The sequence below is a fragment of the Muscardinus avellanarius genome (assembly GCF_963383645.1).
Source record: "Muscardinus avellanarius genome assembly, chromosome: 5".
NCBI classification, from domain to species: Eukaryota; Metazoa; Chordata; class Mammalia; order Rodentia; family Gliridae; genus Muscardinus; species Muscardinus avellanarius.
The window spans coordinates 71,502,611-71,518,694 of NC_137790.1; the positions used below are offsets into that span (position 1 = coordinate 71,502,611).

Genomic DNA, 16,084 nt, shown 5'->3' on the forward strand with positions numbered 1-16,084 from the left:
CTGAGTTCAGTCCCTTTGGAAAAGATACCCAGGAGTGGTATAGCTGTATTGTATGGTGAATCCATTTTCAGTTTTTTGAGGAATCTCCACATTGATCTCCATAGTGGCTGCACTTTGAGTGCTAGGTGTAAAATTATGGTTTCCTGAAAGGTTTTGATGTTCGTTGTCATACGATGTCATCTGGGTGTTGAAGGATCAAGTATTTATTCCAGTTTTCCTGATCTGGTCTTTCTTATGCCTCTTTCCAGAAATTCTAAGCAAGATGAGCTTGTATTTATTTCCACTATTTTAGCACTAGATGGCGCTTAAGTCCAAATTTGCAAGGAGTACCAAAGCAATCAAAACCCAGATTTGTCCTAAATAACACTGTTAGTATATTGTTCACAGAGAAGAAGGAGAGTACCTAGAAAGAGTTATATAGGCACACACGTCTCTCCTTGGATCCAAGATATGCCTGGATGCCTCATGCACTTACCAGCCTGTGGTCATTGCAGGATTCTGCCCAACTCTGGTAAGAGTCACCATGGGTAGACCTGCCCCAGGCTCCTATGTTACACTTATGAACCCAGTGCTGCCAGTTTGTGCTGCACCCTGAACCAAACAGCCAAGGTCAGCACAGCAGTGGGTTAGCAGGAAGGCCCATGCTGTTACTGGTTGCATATTGGTAAGGTAATAGCCCAAGCCTGCTGTACCCAGCCACAGGTGATGCTAGCTGGAATAGAAATCCAGTAAACTAGGGCATACCTTTCTCTGGCACTGGGGCTATTCCATAGGCCTTCAGGATCTGCTCAATGTTAGATTTTACCAACCTAGAAGTAAGATCCAGGGCAAAATCTTATACTTACTACCCTGCTCTTCCTCCAGGGATTAGGATCTTGCACCACATTATACTTCTCCAGGTTGGGATAATGTTGTCTAAGACAGTCCATTGCCCCTTGTGCTAAACCAGATTGTACCTGAGTTTCCAGGCTGCAAGGACCTGCAGAGTCTAGAGCCCCATCTATGTCCACTGGCCTGGACTTGTCTGTGCTGCTTAAGGTTGGAGATGGGTAGTAGAAACAGTTCATTGGCCACCAAGGCTGGTGCTAAGCTAGATCACACCTGAGTCTTAGAGCTGCAGGGACCTATACAGTCTTGGGATGAGGTTTGGTGTTCCCAGGGCCACTCTAAGGTTGAAAGTGATGTATCCAAAACTCAGGTCTGCTCCACCTAGTGCTGGAGCCAGTCTAGAGGCTTTGTCTGTGAACTTAGGCTTCAGTTTCTGGTAGGTCCAGGATCTTACAGTAGGGTCCTGGCACTGAGCTCTAAGACAAGCCCTGTGGCAGCTAGTTCTGCTCTGCTGCCTAGGAGTAGAGGAGGGGTGGTAGAGGCAGTCAACTGCCTGGCCTAATACAATTCCAGCAGCTCTGTTTGTGGGTATTGAGTTTGTGGCTATTAGTTTGGTGGTAGGAGTCATGGGCTTTTGAACGTTTGTACTTCACCATGGTGTGCCTGGTACTAGATTTCAAGGCTAAGGCCTAGATTCAATTCTCCCTCCTCCAGGTGTGAGGCATCTCTACACAAGGGGCTGCTTGGAGCTGAGGGAAGGTGTGATGTAGGCAATTTGTTCCTTTCTGATTTCTTCACTATTTCTTTTAGTTTTTAATGCTAAAATCAGGCACTGCAATATCTCACCCAATTTCCTTAGCTCTTGTTAAGGTAGATTTGTGTGTGAATAGCTGTTCAACTTGGTGTGACTATGGGGGAAAAAATCACTGAAGGATCTATCTTACTCAGATGCCATCTTGTTCAGCCTCCTTTTATTTTTATTATTTTATTTTTAATATGCTAGAGATTGAACTCAGAGCCTTTCACACACTAATAGGCTCTACTATTGAACTATACCTCTAACCTCTGATATACTTGATTTTTTATTTCTATCACTTTTTAAAATATATTTTTATTGGTGCATTGTAGTAAAAAATCACAATGGAATACAAGACTGTGAGGATATCCAAGCACATATCATCCCATTAGCCTTTATCCAATCCCCATCCCACTCCCTCCCTCCCTCAATACCATGCTTGATTTAGTGATTAACTTTGATATATTTGCTTTACATACATCATGTGTTTTAAAGAGATCCCATCTTCCCCCATCCCATCCCCTTTGATTGGTCACCTTAATTGCTCCTCCATAGGGCCCTTTATTCAACTAGATTTCCTCCTATTACCTATTTCTTCCTAGTTTTTGCATATTAGGGAAAGCATCTGATTTTTTATTTTCTGTGATATTTCTCTGTGTGTGCCACATTGCAAATTCTGATCCCACTCTTGAAGGCCCTGGTATCGGTCTGGCCACCCAGCAGACTCTGATCCCAGCCTCACTGGCCCCAGCACCAGCCTTGCCTCATGGCAGGCCCCGATCCTGGCCTCGCTGACCCCGGCACTGGCCTAATCTCTAGGCAGGCTCCGAACCTGGCCTCTGAGGCCCCAGCACTGGCCTTGCTTCAAGGCAGACTCCAACCCCGGCCTTGCTGGCCCTGGCGCTGGATTCACCCCTCGGCAGGCTCTGATCTCGGCCTCAGAGGCCCCAGCACCGGCCTTGCCTCATGGCAGGTCCCAATCCCTGCCTCAATGGCCCTGGCACCGGCCTCACCTTCAAATTTTTTTTAAATCTCTCTACAAACCACTTCCAGAGGATTTTCACATTGTCAGATTAAGTCATAGCTATAATCCTTTTTTTTGGTACCAATTTTCTATGTTAGTCAACTTTCTATTGCTGTAATAAATCTCTGAGAATTAATTTTATAAAGAGAAAATGTTTATTTTGGCTTCTACCTTTAGAGGTTTAGGGCCATGATCAGGTAGACTTATTGCCTTTAGGCCTCTGGTCTAGGAATGCATGACAGAACAAGATTAATCACTTCATGGCCAGGCAGAGAAGAGTTGGGGTCCCAGTGACCAGAAGATCTTCTGTAAGGCCCCATCTCTTAAAGTTTTTATTGCCTTCAAATAGTGCCGTTCTGGGGCATATTCTTTAATGCATGGGCCTCTAGTAGACATTCCAGATCCAAACTATAGCATGTACAAACCAATTATAAATAGTTCTATTTATAATTGAACTATTATAATTTATAATTGAACTAGTATAGGTTGAGAATGTTAGAAAAAAGTTTACAAAGGGCCCCATGTACAGTTTCATGGAATATGATTTTTATCCTGAACACATGAGTACAAGACACCCAATGACCACTGTAGCCAAGGTTCAAATAGGCCCAGGTATAGCTCACCTCAGTGACACATATTGGTCTCCTCCATATGATGCTGATTATGTTGGCATGCAGAATACAAGAGTCATGGAGGCTTCCACTGAGATTTCAAAGGAAAGCCTGAGAGGCCAGGCAGTGTATGGCAGGAACTCAATCCTTAATTTTAAATATATGAAGATTTTAAGTCATGGGAACAACATGACTAGATTTGCCTGTCAGCATAATTGGGAACAAAATTAAAGAATAGAAAGGATAACAGTAATCTAGGTGAAATATTGGGGTTATGAAACTGGATAATGTTAGCCAACATGGAGATGATAGGAGGTATTCAATATTTATTTAGAGGTAAGGATAGTTCAGATGCTTAGTAGTTTCTTGATACTTTAGTGGGCAGAAATTAAAGTTCAAAGGATAGGAATAGTGTTCAATTTAATAAGGAAGAAATTTTAAGTTTATAAAATTTATTTAAAGTATTAGCAAATATAAAAAGATTATGAAAACTCATGATGTATGATGGGAAATTGTTCATATTACACATTCATTGCATATTGGTACTTTTATTTTTATTATTATTATTATTTTGTGGTACTGGGAATTGAACCCAGGAGCATTCTACTTCTGAGTTACTTCCCAGCCCTATTTTATTTTTTATTTTGAAGCAGGATCTTACTACATTGCAGAGAGCCTCCCTAAGTTGCTGAGGCTGGCTGTGAACCCACAAACCTCTCAATTTAGCCTCCCAAGTACTGGGATTACAGATGTGTACCATCATGCACAGTTTGCATACTGTTAGTTTTATAGGCATTGGGAGCAATTTTAAAAAATTAATGATCCAGTTCTTCAAAAATGCAAAGTATAGCCCGGCGTGGTAGCACATGCTTGTAATCCCAGCACTTGGGAGGCTGAGACAGGAAGATTGCACAGGTTTGAAGCCAGCCTCAGCTACTTAGTGAGGCTCCCAGCAACTTAGAGACCCTGTTCCCACATAAAATATAAAATAGGTCTGGGAGTATAGCCCGGAGGTAGAAAGCCCCTGGGTTCCACCCCCAGTACCACACACACACAAAAATGCAAAGTACAAGAATATATTGTCATTTTAAAATGTATTCCATTCTAGGTAATAATATATATCTTTAAGAAAAACATATTGCACTAATATCTTATCAATTGTAATTTGTAGTACTTGGGTTTCTATTTTGGATTATCTTACTCACCTGTTTTCAGCCAAGACATCAGACATCTGAAAAATTAACTTGCCAGCCAAGTAGACCTAGTTGTTTTGTCATGATCATATTTGTGGCTCTCCAACCTATTAGGGCTTCACCCACGTGCTACACATCCTAGATATGTCTTTGTATGTGTGCTATGCATTCTTGATTTTCTGTGAATCACTTTAATCTTAGAGAGAAGTTAAAACAAAATACTTGTTACTTTCTTTTACTTTCATCAGTTTCTCTCCCTACCTCTCACTAGTCACTAACCTAGTCCCTCCCCCATTCATGGCATTCTCAATCACTTTTAATGATGCTAAAATTAATCCGTGGGTTTAGTGTGATAGATATTCCTTGATAACATTTTTTCTTTTCTTTCTTTTTTTTGTGGTACTGGAGTGAAACCCAGAGGCTTTCTACCTCCGGTCTATACTCCCAGACCTATTTTATATTTTATTTGGAAATAGGGTCCCACTAAGTTGCTGAGAGCCTCACTAAGTAGCTGAGGCTGGCTTCGAACCTGTGCGATCCTCCTGTCTCAGCCTCCCAAGCGCAGGGATTACAAGCATGCGCCACCACACTTGGCTCATTTTTTCTTAATCTGCATAGGGTGGTACCACTTTAGGAAAATACCAGATTTTAAAAATTAAATCTATTAAGCAATAAGGAAGAAAAGGAGGTATAGGAAATATTACTCAAAGTTTGTTTTCTTACCTACAAAATATATTGGTTATATTAGATTGAATTTCAATTGCCATTATTTACAATGAAACAAATCTTAGTGGTTCAGGGTAAGTATCTCCTCTTTCAAACCCTTTCTCAATAGTAGCAGCTTTGAGATCTCACTTTTTTAACTATCTCTCTTTTTTTAACCATGCTACTTGTCTTCGGGGTAGTGATTTTTTGTTTTTAATATGGTTTTATTGGTGAATTATAGTTCACATCATAATGTAAATCATGTTGACAGTGACATACAGGCACATAGCACTTGGTGACCACTCCCCTACACTCCCCATCTCCCTTCCTTATACAGAGTACTGAGAATGACACTGATATTTTCACATATGTATACACAATGAACTTCACTCTTCCTCCTCTTCTTCTCTTAGATCCCTGGCTCCACTGAGGTTTCTTCTCCATTATCTGGATTCCCTCTGGTACCCAGTGACTCACTATCTTCCACATATTAGAGAAAAAAACATATGACCCTTCATTTTCTGTGACTAGCTTATCTCACTTAACATAATGTTCTCCAGGTTTTTTCCATTTTCCTGCAAATAACATTATTTTGTTTTCCTTTGTTACTGAGTTGAATTTTATTGTGTGTATATCCCATAATTTATAATCCATTCATCTGTTGATGGACACTTAAGTTGGTTCCATAATTTGGCTGTTGTGAATTGTGCTGCTATGAACATGGGTATGCATATATTACTGCAGTTCTCTGATTTCGGCCCCTTTGGAAAGATACCAAGGAGTGGCATATCAGGGTAGTAAATTTAAGTCATTTTTAAGTGACTAGAAGTGTAAAATGGACTGAGAAATACAGAATTCAAAGCCCATCCCAACTGAATTTCTATGACAGATTTCAAATAATGATAATTAACTTTTTAAACAGGGTTCTACCGCACCAGTAACTGTTTTCAAAGGTTCAAAGAAACCTTACTTAAAGGAATGCATTTTGATTATTAACCATGATACTGGAGAATGTCGACTAGAAAAACTCAGCAGCAACATCACTGTAAAAAAAACAAGGTAGGTGGGTCAACCAAATAAATTATTTTATCAACATGTAAATTTCTAAGGAAATGTCAGAAAAATAAGTTAGTGGATTGAGGCAGATTATTATGTAAGATTATTTCTGAGTGTTAAAAAATCTTTCAATCTTCTAAGTTTAAATTTGGTGGAGCCCCTTAGCCAGCGCTTACCACATTGTCCTGTAAAATATAAAAGATTGTTTTGCTTCCAAATGCTTTCTGTTTGTGAAGTTATGCCTTTTAATCTGTAATATTGCAGACACTTTTTTTCTTACTAATAGGCAGCTTGATGCAGCTTTAACAAATCTTTATTACAAAATCAGTAGGAAATAGAGAAGAAAAAAGCAGCATGTTGGCATGTACCTTGAAAGTCCGAAAATGGAACTCTCTGTAGATGCTTTTATATAACTGGACTGAAAAGAAGCCATTTTACATTCTCCAAAATAACTTAATCTTCATTAGTGAAAACTTATTGAGTACTTCTATTTTGGGGCACTAAAAAAGGGAAATTTGCTATATAAACACTAACCTCAGAACTTGTGCATTTAAATCAGATTAACAGATCATTTATTATAAAAAATGAACAGGAGAATACAGCCATCTTAAATTCTTTCTGGAGCTGGGCATGGTGGTGCATACTTGTAATCCCAGCATTTGGGAGGCTGAGACAGGAGGATTGTTGTTCACAACAAGCCTCAGCTATTTAGTGAGGCCCTTTGCCTTTCTTTATTTTGAAACAGTGAGACCCTATTTCAAAATAAAGAATAAAAAATTTGACTGGGGATGTATCTAAGAGATAGAATACCCCTGGGTTCCATCCCCAGTACCACACACACACACACACAAAAAAAAAAAAAGAAATAAAATCTTTTCTGGAAATATGTGATACATTATTATTATTATTATTATTATTATTATTATTATTATTATTTTTGGTGGTACTGGGGTTCCTGGAAGCCTACCTCTGGGCTACACTCCCAGACCTATTTTTATATTTTTATTTGGAAACAGTGTCTCTTAAGCCAGTGAGACTGGCTTCGAACCTGCGCAATCCTCCTGTCTTGGCCTCCCAAGTACGGGGATTACAAGCGTGCGCCACCACGGCCAGCAGTGGTACATTATTTAGTATGTAATATAAGGTCACTTGTTCTAAAAGCTGTTCAAATAGTATAGACAAAAGTTACTGTAGGAATTAGGGAAAGGGAGAGGTCATGGCTGATTAGAGCATTTATGGACGTATTATTGATGATGTACCTTAAGAATGGCCTTGAGTGCTAATTAAAAATAGTAGTTAGCTGGGCATGGTGGCACATGTTTGTAATCCCAGTACTTGGGAGGCTGAGACAGGAGGTTTGCAGGTTCAAATTCCCAGCCTCAGCAATTTAGTGAGGCTCTCTGAAACTTAGTGAAGCCCTGTTTTAAAATAAAAAATAAAATGGGCTTGGGGTATAGCTGAGAGGCAGAATTCCCTAGTAACACACACACACATACACATACACACACACACACACACACACACACACACACACACACACGTAGGAGTTACCAAATCCAACCTTATCTTAAAGAAGGAGCCTGAAAAGCTCTATTTTTAATATATTTTAATTGTCTCTTTTTTCCCTGCAGATTCCCTTATTTTTACTAGTAGGAAAGTTTAGGAAATAATTATTTAAATTGATCAGAAAGGTTACAAGGATATAAGCAATTTTTGAAGGCAGGAATATTTCTGACTTTTTCAAGACCAATCAGACCTATTTGAACAGAAAAGAGATTTTTTCTGTACCTGTATAGTATTGCAGAGTAGGGACACAGTGAGGTTGTAAAGGTAAGTTCAGGTTAATGCCTTCAATATTAAGTAACAAGTTAAGACATTTTCTTGCTAGGAGTGGTTACATATTAAAACATTTTAACTTGGGACTGGCATGTTTACAGTTCTGCTTTAAAACATTAATCTAGCAAAGAAACTGAGTAAAATAAAATAATATGGGAAACAGAAAAATGTGTAAGCCTGGATTTTTGGGAAAAGTAATGGAAAGAAAAGTAGGAAAAGAACTTTGTGAAGGAAGAACTGACAGGATTTGGTGACTTAGAATGAGGGAGGCAGAGGTCAAGCATAATTTTATGATACATTCTTTTTTAAAAATTTTTTGCGATACTGGGGATGGAACCCAGGGGCATTGTACCTCTCAGCTACATCCCCAGCCCTGTTTTTCATTCTTTATTTTGAAACAGAGTCTCACAAAGCTGTGGAGAGCCTCACTAAGTAGCTGAGGCTGGCCACAAACTCGGATCCTCCTGTGTCAGCCTCCCAAGGACTGGGATTACAAGCGTGTACTGCCACACCCAGCATGATACATCACTTTTTAAAACAAAGATGTAGAAAGTAAAGTATATGAATCTCCCGTATTAACATGTTTGTCTTAAAGCTATGAATGGAAAATGTGAAAGTGATTTAGTTTTAACAGAAATTATACACTTAGAGGATACATTAAACTTGTTATATATTTACATTTTTCTTTTTAGTTGTTTGTGGATATACCATCTGCTCAATTTGAGTGGTAGTTGTGTTTTTGCTCATATCCCTCCATGAACCCGTGATTATGCTATGCATACAGCATGTACTTGATAAATATTTGTTAAATTATGTATTAAATTAACATTTTAATTCTTGGATATCATTTTAAAGATTTCTAAGGAAAAATAAGTGGTCAAGCTTAGCAATTTTTAAGTTGAAATTGTCACATTATTATTATACCTGTTATGTGATTTTAAAATATGTATATTTTAAATTTTATTGGTGTGTTTTAATCATGCATCATGATGCAGTTCAGAGTGATAGAGACATACATGCAGACAGTGCTCAGCCCTCCCAGGCTCACACCCACTCCCTCTTCCTCCTTACCTCTTAGTGCATGACATTGTGATTGATATTGATAAATCTGTCTATGTACATAATTTTCATTAAAACGTTTTCCTTTGAGGCTTCCTCCTCCTACCATATATTTCAGGTAGGTCCCCTCCCTCGGTCCACTAAAGTTTCTTCTTTTTTGTCTGGAGTCCCTCCTTTGTTCCAGTTTTCCCCTAACTTCCACAACCAACCTTTCACTTTTCATGACTGACTAATCTCATTTAGCATAATATTCTCCAGTTCCATCCATTTCCCTGAAAATGACATAATTTTATTCTTTTTATGCCTAAGTAGAATTCCATTGTGTATACATCCCATAATTTGTAAACTATTCATCTGTTGGTGGACACCTAGACTGGTTCTATAGTTTGGCAATTATGAATTGTACTGCTGAAACATAGAGATGTATGCAATACTCTTGTAATTTGGTTTCAGTTATTTTGGGTAGATATCCAGGAGTGGTATAGCTGGGTCATATGGTAGGTTCATTTTTTATTCTTTTGAGGACCCTCCACACTGTTTTCCAAAGGGGTTGAACTAATTTGCAATCCCGCCAACAATGTATCAAAGTTCTTCCTTCTCCACATCCTCACCAATATTTATTATGGTTTGTGTTTTTAAAAATTGCCATTCTAAGCTGGGAGTGGTGGCGCTCGATAGTAATCCCCGCACTTGGGAGGCTGAGACAGGAGGATCACAGAGGTTCGAAGCCAGCCTCAGCTACTTAGTGAGGCCCTCTGCAACTTAGTAAGACACTATTTCCAAATAAAATATAAACTAGGTCTGGGAGTATAGCCTGGAGGTAGAAAACCTCCACCCCCAGTACTACCAAAAAAAAAAAAAAATTGCCATTCTAATTGGGGTTAGGTGGAATCTGAGAGTAGTTCTGATTTGAATCTCTCTGATTGATAATGATGTTGAACATTTTTTATACATTTATTGGACATTTGTATTTCTTCTTCCCTTTAAAATCAGAAACAAGAAAAGGATGCACACTATTACCACTCCTTTTCAATATAATACTCAATACTATAGCCAGAGAAATAAGGCAAGGCAAGAAAATCAAAGGAATACAAATAGGAAAAGAAGAACTGAAGTTATTTTTTATTTGCAGATGACATGATCCTATACTTAGAAGACCCTGTAAGTATAGGATTTCTTTAAGGTGACTAACAAATTCAGTAGTTTTTGGATATAAAGCAAATCTAAACAAATCAGAAGCGTTTTTATATGCAAACCATGAATCCACTGAAAAATCCAGAAAACAATTCCATTTGCAATAACCTCAAAAACAATAAAAAAAAACCTAGGAATAAATCTAACCAAAGTGGTAAAAGACCTCTTCAATGAAAACTATAAAACAATAAAGGCAGAAATTGAAGAAGAATCTCCCACATTTATGTTTTTTATTTTGTTTTGTTTTTGGTTCTGGGGATTGAACCCATGGCCTTTTCCATGCTGAGGCACTGTATCACTGAACTCCACCCCAACCTGTTTTGAACTTTTTTTTTTTTTTGGTGGTACTGGGGGTGGAACCCAGAGGCTTTCTACCTCCGGGCTATGCTCCCAGACCTATTTTATTCTTTATTTGGAAACGGTCTCACTAAGTTGCTGAGAGCCTCACTAAGTAGCTGAGGCTGGCTTCGAACCTGTGCTATCCTCCTGTTTCAGCCTCCCAAGCGTGGGGATTAAAAGCATGCGCCACCGCATCTGGCTTCTGTTTTGAACTTTGATATTCTTTTTTATATAATTTTATTGGTACATTGTAATTATACATTATAGTGAAATTAAAAGTGATATATTCATATATGCACACATCATCTGGTGTTTCTCTCCACATCCCATTCCTCTTCCCCTCCCTTTTTCCATACACGTTAGTGAGATTTTATAATGGCACTTACATATATGATCTTTGATGTTCTTAATTGCAGGGTTGAAGGGAGCAGTAAAATTCAGTATCGATTAGAGCAACAGCAGCAACAAATGAGGAACTCAGCTAGGACTCCCAGTCTTGTAAAACATTCTCCATCTGAAGACCAGATGTCCCCAACATCTCTAATGGATGATATTGAAAGAGGTAAAATCTAAGTGTATATAATGTTTCTTTATAAGAGATAATTAAGATACAATAAGTAAAATTTTCATTTTGCTTAACAGTGGGACTAACAATAAGTTTTAATGGCAGCAAAGTATTTTTTGTAATTGTGTATTTTTCTAGAGCAAGGAGATAGCTTGTGATTTAGGATATTATGTAAGAAAGACTATATCCATGTAAGAGAATGGTATCTATTATTATTTAGGATTAAAAATTGCTACTTAGATATATGTAACTAGAATTTTCTTCTTTTATGGCAGCTGTGATGATTCATTTTCAAGTCTTCACAGAATGTTCCTGTCAGAATTCTTTATGTATAGCCAGGCTATAGAGGAATAAGATGCCACCAAACCAACAGGGAGATGAGGAGACATAGTAAGCAGGACCAGCCGGCAAGTTTTTGAAATTGCTGTATACTTCTCAGCAGGAAGGAATTTCTAAGGGGGTACAGTTCTTTTGAAAGTTAAAAACAAAACTTAGCTGATTCAGTGGTACATAAACTGTAAGCCCAATACTTGGGAGGCTGAGACAGGAAGATCACAAGTGTAAGGCTAGCCTCAGTAACTTAGTGAACCCAAGTTTTAAAATAAAAAATGAAAAGGACTAGGCTGGGAATGTAGTTCAGAGATAAAATGCTCCTGAGTTCAATTCCCAGTACCAAAAATGCCAAAGAAAAAAAGAAAGAGAAAGAAAAAAGTAAAACTTGGAATAGAAAATCCAGAGACTGGCGGGGGGGGGGGGGTTGAAGAAAAATTGCTGGTTATGAAAATATTAAATTTAGCTTTTAGATTCTTGGCCATCAAGACAAAAATGAAGGCAAAGTAGAATAGGTTTCAAAGAATTAGACTTTTGCTTGCTACTAAATTCTAAAATAACTATAGAACTGATTCTAGATAGCATTAAACTGTATATGGAACCTATTCTAGACAGCATTAAACTATATAATGTCCTCAGCAGTAATTTTAAATCACAAGTAGAAGTTCTGTAGCAGAGACCTAAATTAAAGCTTTGTATTGAAGCATAACTAAGGGAAAAGAAACTTATAGGAAATAAGTTAATATGATCCAAACATAAAGTTTTCTGTTCCAACTTTGTATGAGAACAGAACATCATTTAGGGCTGAGATGTTTTTATAACATGTTCTTTAGACTGTCCTATAAAATGCTCTTGACCCTTCTGTAAAGCCCTGCTGGTGAATTATCTTTACAAATTTATGTCTATCAGTTGTGCTAGTATTTTTGTATCTTGATTTTTATTCACATCTTTTAGTTATCTAGTATTTGACTTTAAAAAATAAGATAGGGCCTAAAATTCCCTTACCTCATCCAAAGACACCTACAGTGGGGGGGTTATACCACCAAAAGGAGTAATGCCACCATGAGTGGTTGCTGTCCTAGAAGTGCTCTCATAATGCCTGGCCTGAGGCACTGAATGGCCAGAAGGCATGTGCAAGTGGAATCACACTGTGAAAAACACTCAGCCTGAGAAGACTAGTCATTGCCTCCCTGCCCCACCATCCTCATATTCCTCTCCAATCCAAAAACATCTTGGGACTGTGTGGCACTGACAAGGGGGATCCCACCACAACAAGCACATCACTGTGAAGCACTGTCTATCCTCCTTCTCCCACAACCAGGGGAGCCAGCCTTCAAGTTCACCAGCAGGGGCCAGTGGAACTTCCAGCTACTGGACATTTACTAAGAAAACTAAAATAGTTCTGCAGAAGCTATGAAAATTAGATTATCATTTGAACCACAGCCCACAAAAGTAGGCAAAGATCTGCATGCTAAACCCACACTGGGTGGCTTCCTACTAAAATAGAAGATTTAAGTAGAACTTAAATGACACAAATGAAACATTATTTCGATGGAAGAAGGCAGACAAAGTACATGCTGAGTGGATCCATTTTTGTGGAGTTCAAGAACAGACAAAAATCTTTGGTATAAAAGTCAAATGGGAAAAAAGGATACCTTCTTTAACAAATGGCAAAACTGGTTAACCATATGCAGAAAAATGGAAATAAACCCCACTTTCTCCCCTTGAACAAGGGTCAATTCAGGATGGATGAAAGACTTGGAAATTAGACTAGAGACCTTGAGGCTCCTTGAAGAGGGCATAGGTCCAACACTGCAACACATAGGCACAGGTAAAAACTTTCTCAACAAGATCTCAAAGGCATGAGAAACCAGAAGGCAGATCAACACATGGGATTGCTTTAAATTGAAGGCTTCTGTACAGCAAAGGAAACTATCAAGAACCTCAACAGAGAACCTACAGAATAGGAGGAAATTTTTGCCAAATACTCCTCGATAGAAGACTAATATCTAGAATATACAGAAAACTCAAGAAACTCACAGCTAAGAAATAACCCAATCAAAAAGTGGGCAAGGAAACTAGATAGACACTTCACAAACGAAGAAATTCAAATGGCCAATAAATGTATGAAAAAATGTTCAACATCATTAGCAATCAGAGAGATGCAAATCAAAACTACCCTGAGATTTCACCTTACTCCAACTAGAATCACTATCATTCAAAACACGAACAATAACAAATTCTGGCAAGGATGTGGAGAAGTGGGAACTCTAATACATTGTTGGTGGGATTGCAAATTAGTGTAACCGCTTTGGAAAACAGTATGAAGGATCTTCAGAAGAATGGGAATGAACCTGCCATATGATACAGCAATACCACTTCTGAGCATCTATCCAAAAGAATGGAAATCAAACTACTAAACCAATACATGCATATCTATGTTTACATCCACACAATTCACAGTTGCCAAACTATGGGACCAGCCAATATATCCATCAACAGATGAATGGATTACAAAACTATGGAATATGTACATGATGGAATTTTACTCAGCCATAAAGAAGAATAAAATTACGCATTTGCAGAGAAGTGGATGGAACTGGAGAACATTATGCTAAGTGAGATTAGTCAGCCACAAAAAGTAAAATACTGGTTGATCTCCCTAATATGTGGAAGCGAGGGGAAAAAAGGGTCATAGGAAGAATTCAAGACAAGGAAGGAGAAACCATAAATGAGCAAATAAGGTGATCTAAGAGAAATGGGAGAGGAGAAGAGGGAAATTCCATAATGTACATGATGCACATTCACAAACATATAAAAGTCAAATACTAAGCCAAACATGAGAAGGAGGGAGGTGGGGTGGGAATGGGGTGGGAATTGGGGAAGGGACAAATGAGTGATGTGTGCATGTATGCCTCTACCATCTTGTACTCCATTAAGATGTATGACTACAATGCACCAATAAAGCATATTAAAAATAAAGAAAAATCATCATTATTATTTTTTCAACAGAAGTATTTGCAACCAAAGTTATAATGGAAACTTTTTGGAAATATTTAGAATTTTTTAAATCTCCATTAAGGGAAAAGAGAAACCTACATAAAAATGTTTTATCAGAATATTTCCTGGTACTATCAGGAAAAGAATGAAATTCATCTATGTATATCACATTACATTATATGTATTAAGAAAAGAAGAAAAACAATTTGAAGACAATTTCTGCTGAAATAGATTTAAAATTTTACAGTTTTAATTTTCATATTATTTATTATACTATATTTGAGTTAAATGTATATTTAATCACAGTGGTATAAATAAATGTGGATGTTAGGTCTAGATATTACCTATGTCTTTTAATTCACATAGTCCCATCATTGAAACATGGCTTAATGGTAGAGAAGGGTTTTTTTGTTTTGTTTTAATAAAATGTTTTAGATGTAAATGTGTGCTTGGTTTTATTTATTTCTGATCAAAGATTTCTTAGAAATTAATACATTTGAATTTTATTATAATTATTAAATATAATTTACCTATTTCTGTCTTATTCTCAGAACTGAAGGCAGAAGCTAGTCTAATGGACCAGATGAGTAGTTGTGATAGTTCATCAGATTCCAAAAGTTCATCATCTTCAAGTAGTGACAATAGTTCTAGCGACTCAGAAGATGAAGAGGACAGATCCTCTCTTTCTGATCCCAGGAATTATATCACAGGACATCCTACCATGTCTGCCGTATCACAGTATAGGACTTCTGATATAGATGCTAGTCATAATAGATCTCATGACAACGGTGGCCTTCTGATGAATACTTTACGTAAGTATGCACAAACATGAGTATTTAGAAATATAAGAATTCCCAATGGAGCCATATTGATTGTGATCTAAACTTTATGTGAAGATAAAGATTTCTTTTTATGTATTCAACACTTATTAACCATTACCTTTTTTATTGAATTATTCATTTTCTTTTGACTCTGACATAATGCCCTCTTGATTATTCTTTCTAGATGCTTCTCTCTCTCTCTTTCTCTCTCTCTCTCACTCTCGCTCTCGCTCTTGCTCTCGCTCTCTCTCTTCTTTGCACATTTATAACCATCTACCCAGTTAGTTGGAGTTCCTTAAGCTTTATAATCTGGGTCTTTTAAAAATTTTTTATTGGTGCATTATAGTCATACATTCATACATATTACTGAAGCACAAGATGGAAGAGGCATAAATGCACACATCATTCATTTAACTCTTCCCCAATTCTCACCCCCTCCCTCCCCCTTCCTCTTTCGCATGTTTGGCTTGGTGATGAGCTTTGATATTTTGATGTTTGTGAATGTACATCACGTACATTAGGGAATTTCCCTCTTCCCCCCCTATCACCCTCAGTCAGGCTGCCTTATTTGCTCATCTGTGATATTTCTTCCTTCATCTAGGCTTCCTCCTATGGCCCTTTATCTCCCTAGCTTCTGCATATTAGGGAGAGCATACAATTTCTTACTTCTTTTTTTTTTTAATTCTCACCTCGTTTCCCGAACAATCTTTCATGTTTCTGCCTAAGT

The 16,084-nt window shown here is 37.7% G+C and overlaps 1 protein-coding gene across 1 annotated transcript in view; it reads left to right on the plus strand.

The window, feature by feature from the left end:
* EAF2 (ELL associated factor 2) overlaps positions 1-16,084 on the plus strand; it is a gene marked incomplete at both ends in the record, with an annotated part of 45,105 nt that overhangs the window by 23,669 nt on the left and 5,352 nt on the right. Inside the window, 3 exons of the mRNA XM_080696791.1 lie at positions 6,080-6,216; positions 11,058-11,203; positions 15,088-15,348. Coding sequence (XP_080552917.1) covers positions 6,080-6,216; positions 11,058-11,203; positions 15,088-15,348 — 544 coding nt within the window. The remainder of the gene's footprint in view (positions 1-6,079; positions 6,217-11,057; positions 11,204-15,087; positions 15,349-16,084) is intronic.